Source organism: Perna viridis, chromosome 11 (assembly GCF_037379345.1).
Source record: "Perna viridis isolate PV_CMFRI_1.1 ecotype Kerala chromosome 11, ASM3737934v1, whole genome shotgun sequence".
NCBI lineage: Eukaryota > Metazoa > Mollusca > Bivalvia > Mytilida > Mytilidae > Perna > Perna viridis.
The window spans coordinates 16,576,251-16,593,209 of NC_142455.1; the positions used below are offsets into that span (position 1 = coordinate 16,576,251).

Below are 16,959 nucleotides of genomic sequence, written 5' to 3' on the forward strand. Positions count from 1 at the left end.
GCACAGGCAAATATTTTTCACATGAAATTCACATGAAATTAACATGATTTTCATGAGAACTTCACTAAACACGAATTTCATGTGAACATTTCGTGTGAATTTCACGTGAAGGCTCCATTCACCCGAATTTCACGTGAACTCAGTCACTTAGTTAATTTGCTCAATTCAGGTGAAATTCATGTGAAAATCACATGAAATAATTTTGCCTGTGTGGTGTATTCGCGATTTGATCGCACTGGTGCCTTGTATAATAAAAAGAACCAAGATTCTAGACGTGATAAATCAGATTGTAATGCCTCGAAATCAGCTGTAGTTTGTATTTGTTTGAAGACATTAGTATCACCTGCAAACATAGCAAGTGTTTCTGATAGATCGTTAATATAAATCATAAATAGTATGAGTCCAAGTACGCCGAATTGGGGTGTCCCACTTGTCACTTGTTTGAATTCTGTCGCTTGGGATGATGTCACCCATCCTGTCTGCTATTCTATAACTCTCCAGTTTTCCTATAAGGCATTTATGCACTACGGTATCGAACGCCTTCATAAAGTCAAGGTATATAGAATCAATCGAACTTCCACTCTTCAGGGTTTTCGTCCATTTCTCAAGTACATGATATAGCTGAAATGACGTTGATCTTCCTGACAGAAATCCAAACTGGAAATAACTGAACATATGATTTGTTTTAAGGAGGTAGACTAAGGGGAGACACAACTCTTACAAATCATTAGAACGTTTGTATTCACCATTTTACATCAATCTAATGTAAGAATCAAAGTAACTTGGACTGATTTCATTCTGTTTCATAGGAAAGCTTGGAAGGCTTTGGTGAAATTCAATATGATACAAACATATCACTGATTTCAATTGTTCTGTCCCTTACCCTAGGTCTACCTCCTTAAAAAGTGATACAATAATATTATGGTCTCTAACGAATGTTTTAAGCAATTTGTTGAGTATTTACGTCAAACTTTCTAGCCTGTGATTTGATGCCTGTTTTCGGTTGCCATTCTTAAATGTGGCTGTAATGCATCCCTCTTTCAAATCTTGCTTTTTTTTTTTTTTTTTTTTTTTTTTTTTTTTTTTCGTTCACAAAAAGGTTGAAGATAATTGGTATTGGAATTACTAGGGCATCACATACATCATTTAGGACTCTAGCATAAATGTTATCAGGTCCTTGTGATTTGTTGATACTTAAATTTTTAGTCGTTTTAGTACATTCTCCTGTTTATGTTTTTCATGGCTATCTTAACAGGTTGTTTTTTTTTAGCTGTGGAATGTTTCCATCATATTTCTTTGTAAAAACTGAGCGTAAAAGTTTCAGAGGTCTACTTGAGTTAAGTGTAACGATTTCGTAAGCAACATTCACATCATACGATTCGAAGAATAATAAGTAAACAAACAAACAAAACTATTACCACAAAAGATCACTTCGTGGAGTTCTATGCAGCGGTTATCCAAATATTAGCACAAATATTATTTACGGAATTGTGTCGGGTGGTGGTATTTCCGAAACAGGGATTTTTGTAAAGAACAAACAACATTCTATACTAAACATGACCATGCACTATAAGCACGCTTCATTGTACGTGTGTAACCGAGTTGCACAATCCTTGAAACGTTCGTGTTTCCAATTTTAGCGTTCGTGCATCGTTTTGCGTTCATTTAAGGAGGTAGGCCTAGGGTAGGGGACATAACTCTTGAAATCAGTTATAAGTTTGTATCAAATTCAATTTCACCATAGCACGTTTGAAAAGTATGACTTGAAAATAGAGTTAAAAATGATTTAGCTGATCACCTTACTAGATCTATTATTTTTTGGACCAAACGGAGGAAGTGCTGATTCAAGACATTCACGTAAATGATTTTCATCTCATGTCCCATTTGCCAATTTTACCTAATTTGTATGTAAAATTCAAACAGCCACTTACGTAAATGAACATCGTCACAGGATATTTAAGTTATCACACGAACTATATTCACTTCGTCTCACAGGAATAAAATGTGTTTCACTATATGGATAATTTGATGACCTCATTAGGGACAATCTTCATCAAAGAGTAAGATTTTCAAACTTAGGTTGCAAATAATTCACTTTTTGCTCATCCTAATGGTGAGAGAGAAAGATGTGTTCAAACTGTGGTGGGATTTAACATGAAATCAAATGACACCCACAAAGCCATTTCAGATTATAGAAATTCTCCGCTTGACATCGGACTATATATCTAGCTCAACTCTTTCGTAACCAAATACTAGAAATTCTTCAAAATTGGAGATGCCGAATATTTACTCCGGTTTTTTTTTTTTTTGTTTTTTTTTTTTTTTTTTTGTATCACTTAGACAGCTTTTTCAGAGAAGTTTTGTTACAAAACAATAAATAAATTTTAAATTAAATGTCTCAGAGTGAGGACCCAGAACTAAAAAAAGGGTGTAATACAGAATAATATATAAATTAGAAGGAGGCTCACATTACTAGAGATATAAATAGTTCAAGTAAAATGTTTCCTGAAAATTGCTGGTAGCGTTTTCGCGATATTGTGCATCTACTGGTAGAAATTATAAGGCCCCACAGCTAGCAAACAAAAAATCCTAAATTAATAACAATTGTAAAGGAAGCCAGAAATTTCTGACTTGGAACAGGCGCAAAAATGCAGCGGGGATAAAGTACTTTGCCGTGATCAAAACCTTCCCCCTTCAATATCTGGCCACTGTGAAAAAAAATACTACACAAACACTCCTAAAAATCAGTTCAAAAAGGTACATGTAGGAGTCCATTGTTACAACGGAAATAAAGAAACTGAATAATTATAGATTACACAAATTAATGTACAAAGGGCTAATAGCAGTTAAATGAAATGCCAGTTCCTGACCAGTTTAAACCTAACAAAGTTTTGTCCCCATCGTATGTAAAATCAATCCCAGTTCTTCCCATGCGGGGTTGAAAATCACGGTATATCATAAGTCGTAAAATAAGAACACAAACCATGTCACTTTCTGAAAATTCAGTCAGTTTGAATGTTGGTTAATTCGTAATTTCTTTTCGAAGAATTTCGATGTAAAATTTATGTTAAATAACAATATTATTTTCAGCTTTATCAGCAGGAACAAAAACAAATTTCTTGCTTAGTTCTTTCAATTTGTGTTTTATGCGGGAAATACTATTTTGATGTTGAATGTTTATTTGGAGTAAAGTGTTCCTGAGGAACTTCCTGAAAATGTTTCATTCGGATATCATCTATTTTCATAACTTTTTTTAAAAGAAAGAATACAATGCTTTCTTATCTACATTCTCACGCTTTATCCATTTTATACAATACGAATGGCGCGAATCCTGAATGATGTTACATGTACGACATTTATTCCAATTGATAATGGCTGGAGGACGATAATTAGGTCCTTTTTGAAGAAATATTTTCAGCTGTCGGTCGTTAAGTACGTGTATCTAAATCGTAGAATTGAAAAAAAAAAAAAACGAAAAGTAGCTTACATCAATAGAAATTAACTTGAATTCTTACTTTTTATAGCTATAGTGCGAAGTGTGAATAACAACCAAACCGACACCGGTGTATAAAATCCCGTCAAGAGAAACAGGAGAATAAAATTAGAAAAAAAACTCATCTCACTGGATTGCATTTCAGATTCAAGCAAGGGCAACTTTCTGAATGACAACGTAGTCTATATTGGCATGCTTCAATTCGTTGAAAAATATGGACATTTAGACAAATTTAGAAATGGGCCTAGTGGTAGAATCTTAGGCAAATAAATCAATGTGCTCTTCAAGTACCCCTAGGCCTGCTTTTATCCGATTTTACTCTATATTAATAAAAAAAACTCTTCTTTTAAAAGATCTTTTGAAAAGATAACCCAGAGTATTTTAAATATTAGTTTAATATTGGTTCCGGTTATTTAACATTCCTTCAATTCAATTGATCCATCAAATTAAAGTGTGACGTCACACCGAGAATTAGACTTTCCAAGATCATTCCCACAAAAAAAATCTGCATTTTCAATAAGCGAGATCTTCACTTTCCTTTTTAAAGAAATGGACAAAAATACTAAGTTTCGTTAATACCTCCCTTTTTTTGTCATTACTTCTAAAAAGTTAGGATACAATCATAAGAATGAATTCTTAACTCCTTTAGTTTCAAGGTAAGAAATCATCTATAAGTCTAGAAATAAATTGTCAGTGAATGACAAAACGGCCATATCATTATACTACATAAACTGAGTCTGCAGATTTAACAGGTCATTAAAAAAAAAAAACTTGGTTTGAATTTCAGATACAACATTTAATGACAAATATTATCTATCACAGGATATTTTGCACATTAAACTATGTGTATTACTCTTTAGAACATGTACCAGTCCTGATACTAATCCAAATAAAGTTAAGGTAAGGGGTAACTCATGATGTAGTCCTATAGAAAAAAACAAATATTTGGTCTCTATATGCAATATTTAGACTTAACTATAGTATGCAGATCTTGTATTTTTGGGAAAACAATAGGTAATCATCTCTAACTTCATTCTACCAAATCAAGAACAGTAACTCTTTCCAAAGTACCTATTCCATACACAATCTAAATAATTATCATCTCAAAGGAGATAAAAATTTAACTAAGAAAGGTTATGTGGTATGTAACTGTTTCTAACTTAGAAATATAATTGAATGTGATGAGTTTTTGACATGCATGAATCACATCCTGTCTGATTTTTTAAATAAAGATTGTCATAATAGCACTTAGTTCTTAAAAATAAGTAGGAGCTGAATCCCCATTATTTTCAACTTTATTATTGTACAAAATTTATTTATAAAATTATATAGGAACACCTACACAGAAATACAGTAGTTATATTATATGGTAACTAAAAATACAGTGAGCAAGCTTGTAAAGAGGATACCCCCAAGAACAAACCCCTCTCTCCTGCATGCCATGCTAAATATACAGTAATAAAGCTTGATCATCTCCCTTTGCAGTCATCTGACAACAATTTGTATCCTTCATGCATACATTTGTACCTACACCATGTACATGTAAATATGATGCACAAACCTCATTAGGGGCTCATATTTAATATTTTGATAAAATCCCTTGAGTGGTAGAGGAGGAGAGTTGTGCATACTAATTTTTACTCCCTTTAAAGTAATCCTATAATAAATACTGTACATTCCTCCACATATTATGTCCAACCATCCAAAAAAATTTCATAAAAACTCATTGAGCAGTTTAGGAGGAGTTACACTTACAGACAGACAGGCAGGATGGTTCCCAAAACTTTTGCAATAATAAGGGTATTTTCTTCAAATTTCTGTAACAAACATTAAAGCATCTCAGGGATTAGGACTACTTTTGACTATACTTCAGTACTGAGGCAACAGCCCCCCCCTCCCTCAACTTCAATAGTAATATTACACATAAGTGCCAACATAGGGATTAGGATGTCACGACAAAATATTATGAATAGTATCTTGAAGACAGTCATCAGGCATCTCCACGAGGCTTCCACCTTGTGTGCTTGAGTGATTTTTTCTTCTAATGTGTCGCTGTAAGTTTCCATTCACACCAAAGCATAGGCCACATGTGTAACATTTAAATGGTTTATCACCAGAATGTGTTCTCATGTGTGTTTTAAGAGTAGTTTTCGTCTTAAAAAACTTTCCACACAGATTACATTCATTCAAATCTTGAATAACTGTCTTTTTAGCAATTTTAGGATCATGAATTTCAAGATGTCTTTGGTAACTTCCAAAATCACATAACTCTTTCCCACAAGTCACACATTTGTATGGTTTTTCACCAGTATGGATTCTCAGATGTCTTTTCATACTAGTTTTAGCACTAAATCTTTTACTGCAAATTTCACATTCAAAAGGTTTTTCACCTGTGTGTGTTTTGAAGTGTTTTTTCCAGGTTTCCTTATATCTGAAACATTTACCACATTCTTGACATTTAAAGGGCTTTTCTCCAGTATGTATTGTCATGTGTACCCGCATATTTCTACCTTCATAAAAGCCCTTCCCACAAACATCACATTTATGCGGTTTTATTCTAGACTCATTATGGATCTTTATGTGCTTCTTCAAACCCTCAGCCCTGGCAAACTCCTTCAGACATACCCCACATTTGAAAGTTTTATCTGTCTTGTGGATTCGTTTATGGATTAACAAGTTTGGATGACCTCCAAACTTTTTGTGACATATGTCACACTCATATGGCATCTCTGCCTTATGATTGTTTATATGAATCTGAAGACCTCCCCACTGATGAAACCCTTTACCACACTCAATACACTTGTACCGTTTTTCACTATTATGAATGACCACATGTCTTTTTAGACTATATTTGGTGTTGAAACTTTTTCCACAGTTTTCACAATCATAGGTTTCAAGGGGTTCACCTTCAGCAGTCCAAGGTCTGTGTAATCGCTTATGTTTCCACAAACTATTATAGTAATTAAATCGCTTCCCACAGTCTTTACATGTGTAGCGTTTGTCATCTAAATGCTTTCCCATATGTTTCTGTAAATACTGTAGTTGTACAAATTCTTTACTACATACACCACATCTAAACTGTTTCATATCTAAATGCATTAGCTTGTGTTTTTTCATATCCGAACTATTAGAAAAGGTCTTTCCACATACATCACACTGATGAGGTTTTTCACCAGAATGTTTTCGCATGTGCCTTGTTAGAGTAAAGCTGTGAGCAAAGTCCTTTCCACATATATGACATGAATACTGCTTGACCCCTGAATGTGTCAGTAAATGTCTGTCTAATGAGAGTTTTTTATCGAATACTTTCCCACACTCCATACAGTCATAAGAGTGTTTGTTCACTTTTCTTTTCAAGGAGGAAGGTGAACTTGAACTGTTACATGTATTTTTATTGAATCCCTGCTGAACCTTGACCTTTGAGATTCCTGAAAGGCAATGATTCACTAAAAAAGTACCAACCTCTCCAGTTAAGATTTTCTCTGGTTCATCATCACCACTTGTTTGTTTGTGTGGTAAACTATTCTTAAAAAAATTAAGATTATTTACTAACTCATCATTCTCTTCAGTGCTATCTGTTTGTACTGTCTTTCTAACTGTTGTCTCATCTAATATGTTTTTCAGTTGAATAACTGGTAGGTGAGATTCCTTACTTTTGTCAGATATATCACTTCCTGCATGTACATATAGGGAGTTTTTGTCTTGAGTTTCATCATGAAATTCTTCTTTTATTATTGTCATATACATGCAGGCATTCTCCATAGTATAATTGTTGTTTGATAGGTCACATGTACCTAACTTTAAAAACCCTGGAAAAAATACAAAACATGTATAAACCACTAATAATCAGTAATATTAACAAATTGAAACATTTTTCACATGTTTTGCTTTTTGTTTTTTTGTTAGTTTGATTTTTATTTGATTTTTTGCCTTCAACTTTATCTTGTATATAATATATGATATATTGTGAATGGTACAAACTACTTCATTGACATTTCAATGCATTCAGTTTGAGTCTGTTAGTGTTTTTGGTAGGGCATCAGCCCTCTGTCCTTTTGATGGATTTCACAAGTGCCCCTCCTTTTCAAATTTCCATAAATAGATGTTAATGCTTTGCATGATGTACCTTCTAATTTATCTATGTCATGCTAGAGTGCCTTTTTAAACCCTGATTTTCCTGTCTTTTTCAAAAGCTACAGGGAACACTATCAGTATTTTAAGTAGCTGTCTTTCTAAGAATCATGCAAAATCTGAAAAATGTGATACACCCCCAGAAAGGTTACATATTTTTATTTTTGTTATTAAGTTGTTTTATGGGTCTATACTATGAAATATGTAATTAATCATTCAATTCTGCCTGCTCTTAGGAGATAATCCACATTCAAAATCCAGTACATTCTATTGTATTTGAGTGCCATTTACAGAGTTATCTCCCTTAATTTTGAAATCTACAGTGCACTTTATATAATTTTTATCTCCTAAGTGCACGGGTTATATGAAAAACCACATGTTAATTACTGTGTACTATGACATTTCAGATAAAATATCAAAAATAAAAATATGTAGGCTTTTTACCCATGAATCATATTTCGCATGATCCTTAGCTGGAGTGCTACTTAAAAAGAATAATGAAAAGAAGTAGCAACCAAATATAAAACAAATAATGAAAGTGGTTAAACATAACAAAAATAAACCAGAGGCTCTTCAGAGTACGAGTCGTTCACAGGGGCAGATACATGAATTGAAAAAGGGAGGGCATGATGACTGATCAAACAAAGTGCAAAGTGTGCACCAACACTCTTTGGTGATTTTCTTTTGTTTCAACCAATTTCATTTTTTAAACAGGAGGGCAAGTGTCCAGTGCACTAGACCTGGTTCTGTCTTTCACTCATTATGAGTCATATAAACTTTAAAAAGAAGAAATCGGGTGGCTTTTTATTTCATAAAGCAGAATAATAATTATGTTTACAAAGGCCATCATAACATTATTACAAACTTCAGTAGGTCTTATCTAAAGTTATCACTGAAAGTTTCTTTCTTTCTATTATTGTATTAGCTAAAAATACAAACAAAATTTCTTTGGCCCGTCAAGAGCGATAACTTCTAAACAGACTCATTTTACAATTTTCCACCAAGAGTCACTATTGTAAAGCTCATGAACATGGAAGAAAGAAAGTTGAACTCACCGTATCTGACTGTTGCCGTCATATTAATATGGAGGTTATATAAATCAAGATGATTGGTTTTAAATTATCCCTTTGTTCTTAAGATAGACATAGTGATCATGATCCTTCACAAGTTTGGTGATCACAATTCATTTGACACAACTTTTTGAAGTCTACAACCTAAGTATGATTGCTGCCAAATGTCAACAAAATATGTTCAAACGTTTCAGAGGCAAAGCTTTTTTTTATTATTTTTTTCATAAGTTTGAAGGGAAAGTGATTGTAAATGCCCCTTTAGCAGTCAAATGATATGTCTGGGAGTAGCTTGGATTTCTAAAAAAATGATAAAAAGGTTGAGTGCCATCAGTGTAAGGGGGCAATATATACTGAGATACTATCCTTTCACTTCTAGATATCATGAATATCATGCCATTTCTCATGATACTCAGTTCTACTTAATTGTATGCAAAAAATGAAAACGACATTAAAATCCCTAGGATTTACACTGTACTTGCATATCAAAACAGGTAGTTTCAATTGATAGCATTACATAACATTCAAGTCACCACACTCAGAAACAATAGCAGCCTTTATCATAGAGATCTGTTTAGTTACACTACTGTCAACACTTATTTTAATTTCTCCACTCTTCACAGTGGAGATTTTGTGAGTGGAGTAACAGTGTCTCCACCAAACACTATGGAGTCACCATTTAGAAATATGTTTGTAATTTAAGTGTCAGTGTTTGTAAGAATCAGGCAAAATGGGAAAAACAGAAACATGCATATCAAAACCCCACCAATCTGACAATAAAATATCACTCAAGGATCAATGCTTTCTCTATTTGAAAAGACCGTTATTTGATCTCTGCACCACTATCTTCGCGCAGAATTTTTTCAACAGAATCTTAGAAAAATGAGGTTTTTAACAGGGTTATCTGCCCTTGAAATGTTCCTTTTCAGTTCATTTCAATGATATGTACAGTCTTGTTTTATTTCCTTCATGCAAATAGTCAAAGTAAACTTTCAAAACGATGGGGTTTTTCATACCATGTTTCACCCACTGTCTGATTCTTACAGGGACTGACACTTAACATGCATATGACAATATACATGTATATTTAATGGTTCTTAAAATTTAAAATCAGCTACATACAGAAACAAAACAAAAGAAAAATATTGGAATGAAGCAATTTTATTTCAGTTTTTAATTAAGTAAAGACACTGTGGAGGAAAATGGTGACTCAAATGTGAAATGTTGAGAAGTTAAAATTGAGCATCTACTGTAATCAATTTATTTTTACAGATACTTACTTTCTGATTAAGGACAACAATCCAATTTTGAAGCTATTTAATTCTGCATCTAAAACTCTTTCCAACATGTATTTTGATATAAAGTGACTTACATGTATTAGAGGTGATTTGTTTCATATTCTTTTCTTGCTAGCGAAATTAGCAAAGTAAATCACTGGGGAAAATTAAATTGGTTCACAGTAATTTCTCAGCAGTTCAAGTCATAACCCCCAAAATAAATTCCAACTTTACTTTGGTAACGATTTCATCGAGATCAATACACTTTTACAAGTACATGTACTCAAGTTATGCCACTGTATAAATATTATCAGACAGTTCCTTATTTCAAACTTGTGTCAGCCACTGGTGATAACCACTACATCTGAATTTGAAGAGTCATAAAAAATGCTCAAAATGTTGTACAAATGAACTAAGTGAGATTTTCTAAGCTGAAATGGCAACAACTTTCACAAGTTAATCAGTCAGCATCTTGTTTTGATCTTTTCCTATTTATCTGTGTAACAAACATCAGTATAAATCTTAGAAAAATTCATCATCCATAATAAAGAATTTTAGGAATAACAGTGCTTAAAATGTTGTATCGATGAAGATAAATCCCGATTATGTTTGCATCAGGGAACAAAAAGGAGAATGAGAGGAGGTGGTCCCTAAATCCATCTGCACAAATAATTGACAGATAGATGACTGCAGATTGATCAATCACCGATGACTAGTGACCACTCTGACCACAGTTTTGTATGTACAATGATGGATGACCATTTCATGTAAATTTAAGAATTACCACAGGAACGAATCCAATATGCTACCATATTGAAATTACCCGAATTATAAGATATCAAATCCATATATTGTTTTTTTAATAAAAGTTATAATTGATTTTTAAATCTATTGCATTTTGTAAAATTATATGTGTAAAAATTGACTAACAAAACAATGTACATATGTAATCGGTAAATATATTGACCAGTCAGTGGTCTCGTGATGCAATCACCAGTTTAATGGATCAGTTTGAAGGATCGATGACTGATTCGAAACCAATCATTGATCGATGACCAATCGTGAGTTTAGTTGCATGGATCGGTTCAGGTACTGTGCTCTAGGATATCAAGAAATACATTTGTACATGTAGCTCATAGGGAATCAATCCATAAAAGCTTATGAAGTACACTACCGTCAACCAAAACTTATTAATTTCATAATGTTTTATCCTTTTTCTGGTGCAACCTACATATATTTCCAGTGCAATTACAAATTCAGATTTTTATGTAACAAAGAACAAAGGCCTGTATGTGTGGATCATACGTCATCAACATTAGGACAAGGGATGTTTACTAACATATTCAAATCAGCTCAACATTCTAGATGTTCATACGGTATAATATTTCTTTTATAATAGTATGTGGGCTGAGATAACCCCCACCCCCCATCCCCCACCCGTGCACCCCCACTCATCAACCAACATATGATTTTAAGGTACCCTTATACCTCCCATTCACAAATCTTTTGGTGGCCAAAAAATAAACTGAGGCATTTTTGTATTTTTTGGCTACATTTTATACCTCGTTGAGGCAAATATCTACTTTAAAAGTTTTTTCATTCTACGAAATTCTTCTTTCTACAGAACGAAGAAAACTAACACATATTTTTCAATCTCAAAACCCCTAGAGTATTCATGCTTCAGTAAAAAATGGTTTATTTGGTATTTTCTGTTTAGAATTATCATAATTTATACTTCTGGGGTTCTGATGATGAATTTTGGCAATTTTCGTAGTCAGAATTTATCAAAAAATGAGAAAAATTGGATTTTCAATTTTTCTGTCAATAGTCTCATAAATTCTACTTTACAAGTTATTGCTCACTTAAAATGTCTCAAATTTGGTATCAATCGATAGATAATTTAATTTTATAAATAAATGAACCAAGAAAAACCAATTTTCAAGAGAGGATTTTCAAAAAATGTTAAAAATATTACCCCTACTCCTAGAAACTGATCTCAGTATCAAACAGAATTCTCATTCACAGCATACAGACACAATAAAACTAATATTTTAGATATTCAAATTAAGTAAATAATAAAGGTACCTAAAAATCACCATGAAGTTGATGAGTGGGGTGATGCATGGTGGACCCTCCCAGCCCATTGACGATAAGTTCGCCATTTTGATTTACTGTACACCCTAAAAATTATTGTATGCATTGAAATTAAATTCAAATTTAACACTGATCTTCAACCTACAATAAAATAAATCATACTAATTAATGGTTTGCTATATAGGAGACAATCCTCACCGAAGTCAGATGATAATGAAATATATGCGTAACTGAGAATTACACCTTTGAACAAGAACTAGAATAAACAAAAAGAATAATGGCATCTGATGACTCTTGTCACTCATCCATTCCTTTTGTAGGTTAGTCTTTACAATCATAATATTTTTTTTCAAAACTGAATAGAAGAATATTCAGGTTACACGTAACATGTCCATCAATTGATGTTTTGAAATTTTATAGGAGGTTTAATTTTTTGACCACCACAGTTAGGTTAAACCACTATGAAATTCTACCATGGACTACCACAAACTTAGTGCAGTAAGAGTTAATACCTTTTGGGTGGTCTAAACAAAAAAATATTTCTAGTGCCAAACAATCTCAAAAAGGGATTACAAATTTACACCAAGTCTGAGGCTGAGACATGACAAACCAAACCAGGGGGTGTATATTAGAGGGAGAAGTCATTTGTAATAATCTATATAGAACACTGCCATTGCTATTTGGATGTTTATGGACCAATTTTTTCAAATTTCTCTGTTGAAAAAAGGGTAAGTTTGCTAAGGGTGTTAGTAAAAACCACTGGATAGACTTTGAGGAGTAATGTCCCATATTAAAAATAGAAGATTGCGGAATGGCAACATATATTTTTTTTTAAGCATTTAAAATAAGAGGAATAAAAATATTTTCAAAATTAGGTCTTTTTAGACAAATAGGCAAAAATTCGCTTTTTCAAAGGTTCAAATAGCATGATTTGTCAATGAATGTTAGTGAAAAAAATTGCATTTATTGAAATGAAATTAATATCAAATTAAAGAAAAAAAATCTGCTGAATGGCAATGGCTATTTTTAATAACTGTGCTTTGAAAAATAATAAAATGATGACTAAATGAATGAACCTATTTCCTGAGAAAGAAATATCAAAATATTTCCTAAACTATATCCCGTTAAGCTGTTAACCAATAGGTCTTCCTTTTTCATTGAACCATATGATTTCAAAAAAGATCAAAGAAACCTCTTAAAAATTATACGTTTTTTTATTTACGTAATAATGAGTATGAAATACACTTGTAATTAATTAACACTCAGTAGTTGACCAATTTCATTAATTTTCCCTATGAAAATTACAGATAATCAGGGGCGTAGCTGCCTATACGCAAATACACAGTTGAGCACTTTCGGAAAAAGTAACAAAAATAAAAACACACATTTTAAAGATGAAATAAAGGTTATTTATCACATATGCATACCATGAACGTAGTATAGGCTCTGAAAAACTGGCTCCAAAATCATTAAAATTCAGGAGTTTACCTCGGGGCTTTGCCTTGCCAGACTCAATGGGGGCCTTGAGCGACCCCCCCACCCCCCCCAAAGAGCCCTCGCCGTAATTTTGGGTACAACTAAAACAGGCCTAGCTACGCCCCTGATAATTAATAAGTGATTATTGATTATTGCAGGTATATCTTGACATTTTATTTTAGTGTTCTGAGGATACACCCTTCCTCAGTATTTTCATCATTACCTTGTCAATTATTATCAATGTCAAATTTACACCTTTTATAACTAAAATCCTGAAAAGTTTCCCCCCCTAAAATGCATATAATCTATGACAAATGTAAATCTTATAGGCTTTAAGTTTAACTGGTATAAAGACCTGAGTCTGAGAGGCACAGTGTTAGGCCTATTTTTACACATTATATAGACTTTGTTAGGAGTAACCAATCCCTGTCATTCTGTTTTGATCAGATTTACACCACTTTTGCACCATGGTCATAAATTTAGTTTATAGCAAGCACCGCGAAGCGGTGTGAGCTCTACCGTTATTACATGTACTTTCTAAATTTCCCTTAAGGTTCCCCAATATACTAACGAAAAAAAAGTCATGTCCCAGAAGTAACAAAAAGTGACTGTCCTTACAGAGAAAATTCATCATTTCCTTCATTCAAACAAATAAAAAGATATAGGATAAGATTACATTTCAGTAAAAATAGATTCATCTTTTCTGATAGTTTTCAAGTCTTTTTCTAATTTGTTTTACTTATTTAAAGAAGTGAAAGTTATGTTTATAAAAACTTCGGGAAACACGTGGATGTATGAATGTGTATCTCCGCTGTTGCACTACTGCTGTTGTCAAAAACCTAACCCGCCTCAGAAAAAAACATAACTCTGATTATAATATCAAAATTGAAGCATTGCTTTTCTAAGACAGGAAAGGCAATCATTTTCTTGTTTGGAATTTGCAACTGTCGTCTGAATTTTGTTTACGTCACATGATATGTGTAAATTATTGCTACTATCTGTGGAGAACTGTAATACATGTATTTCCGGTATCTGTACAGATTGATCTGACAGGCCAAAACTGAAATGGATGTTGCTAGAGATGCCCTTAAGGATAAAAAATGTAAAGTATTGCGAAGTGCTACAAATTTATTGACCATTTTGAGAGAGAGGGGAAAGTGAGGTATTGGGTTGGAATTTTAGGGAAAAAAATGTTCAAGTTATTAATTCATTGAAAAAAAAATTCCCCTATTAATTAACAAGACAGATTTTCAAATAGAAATATTGATCTTGCTTGCTGATTTAATATAAATAAAAATATTGCACTTGCGAAGCAAAAATTTTCATTCCGGTCGCTCCCTCCTCTTTGACTTTGTAATGTCCATTATTATTTTTACGAGTCTCGCATAGGTGGTACATGTATGGTAGAGCTCACGGTGCTCACTGTTTTCGGCAATGCCTACCCTATATTATGTTATTACATTGTACTGTTTTTGTTCATGCCATAAGGCATAAGCCATAACCATATACTGTAATTGTAAATGTGTTTGTGCAAATAAAATTTTCTGCAGCTGTCTATAATGTCCGTGGCCAAACTGAGCGAGCAGTATTTCTTATTATTTACTTTTAATTTTGTTAACTCACACTTTGGGTAAGATTTGTCCTGATAAGGTGCCAAACTGTTCTGAACTACCACAAATGTCTACACTTTTTTTCTGTTTTCGAGGATCTTTATAGACAAGGGAATGAAATGTAATTTAAAATTGTGATGTACGGTGTTTGATTCGGTCCTAGCAATGAACGGACTTTATTTGATGTTCGTCGATTTCACCAACAATCAGATGGTTTACTACATATAGCAACATTATTTTTTTCGCACCACCTAATAATATTCATACAATAATAAAAATGCTAACATGTATATATTACGTCAGGAAATAATCATGTATCTCTACATAACCCGCAGGGAAACATAAAGTCCCTGCAATGACGACTTTTCATGGCCCTTCTCTAAAAACACCGATGCTTTTCTTAGGCTTGTAGCGGGTTTTAGCCATCATCATGGATTTATCAGCACTTTTTTGGCTTATTTGACTTGAAAGGTTTTCAACAAAAAATGGATGCCCCCTGTAAAAATTAACCCCACAAATCCAGGGATGTGCACTATATGATCGAACACCCCCACGAACAGTTTAAATTGATTATCATTAAAATTACAGGCCATGAAGATGACACTAGAGACCTATGAAATCTTGCACAACACTACTCAAATTTTCTTAAAAGACATTATTATTAAATTTTTGATGGAAACTCACTATATTTAAGGTACCAGGGGCGGGTCCAGGTAAGGGCGTAATGGGCGTACGCCCCCCCCCTTTAAAAAAAAAAAAAAAAAAAAAAACTATCGTTATAATCTGCTAGTATTGTATTGAATGATGGCAATTTATCATATTCATTAATTAAACACATACTCTGATTTCTTTTTATACTGATTCCCCAATTTGATGGGTCATCATCAACCGTAAAATTTCGTTTCTCGGAGTCCGGCGTGTTCGACTCTGCGATTAGTATCCATTGTTGTTGATGTGATAAAGAATTCGCAAAGATGTCGATGTCAAAAACAAAACGTCAAAAGACCTTAAAATCGTATCAAGGTGTCTTGGACACCTTTTTTAAACAACCAAAACGGTAAGTAAATCAGTATAATACATGAATTTTGGTTTTGTGTGACACTAACTTCGATTCCCCATAGCCATTCTAAATATACCGGGGGGTATATTACTATATATACAATACTGGGTATATTCTGACAAAAGGGGTTGTATTTTCAGCTAAATTGTCTAAAATGGGGTTATTTTTTCACGCGTTGCCTTGGAAGGGGTCACTCAGATTTGACTATGATATCCAGAACGGGGTTCAAACCTATGATTGCGTTGGATAAAAACCGCAATTTTTATACGTGTGCATGCAGAACAAATTTCTTGGTGAGTGGTATAAATACAGCACAAACAACATTTTCCGTCGGTCCGTCCATCCCGGTGGTTTTAATACAATAACTCGAGAACGGATACACGTTTTTAACATTTGCACAGTTCAATGTAGTTGTTTAGTGTTAATATTAAATCCATGTTTAGCAAAATCTACGAACTATTTTTGTGAGAAATTACAGTTTTATAGTACACTATTTGCCATCCCCTTATGCGTGGCGAGGTATCACTTGTATATGTTTTGTCAGTATACTATATAATTACCCTTTAAACCTTCTCAGTCTTTATATACGCAACTCCTGCTACATTAGAGACATTCAAGAATATCTCCCCTGCATTGTCTTCCATCGGCCACGCGTCAGAGGGGCATGGAAATGGTGGCCTCTGTTCGTCCGTCACACAGTGACTATTTTGTGTACACAACTCCTATGAAACCTTGGACGGATTCGTTCATT

General features: G+C 33.4%; 1 protein-coding gene across 1 annotated transcript; it reads right to left on the reverse strand.

The window, feature by feature from the left end:
- Positions 1–4,274: 4,274 nt before the first annotated feature.
- On the reverse strand, positions 4,275–15,257 carry LOC148603138 (uncharacterized). The gene is made up of 2 exons (XM_088551306.1): positions 15,162–15,257; positions 4,275–7,302 (listed from the first exon to the last, which is right to left on the reverse strand). Exon 2 carries the CDS (start codon positions 7,253–7,255, stop codon positions 5,444–5,446), a length of 1,812 nt encoding a protein of 603 aa, XP_088407432.1. The 5' UTR covers positions 7,256–7,302; positions 15,162–15,257; the 3' UTR covers positions 4,275–5,443.
- Positions 15,258–16,959: the final 1,702 nt, after the last annotated feature.

Coding starts and splice junctions, on each gene's coding strand:
- LOC148603138 (XM_088551306.1), bottom strand. CDS start 7,255: ATGGAGAATGCCTGCATGTATATGACAATAATAAAAGAAGAATTTCAT.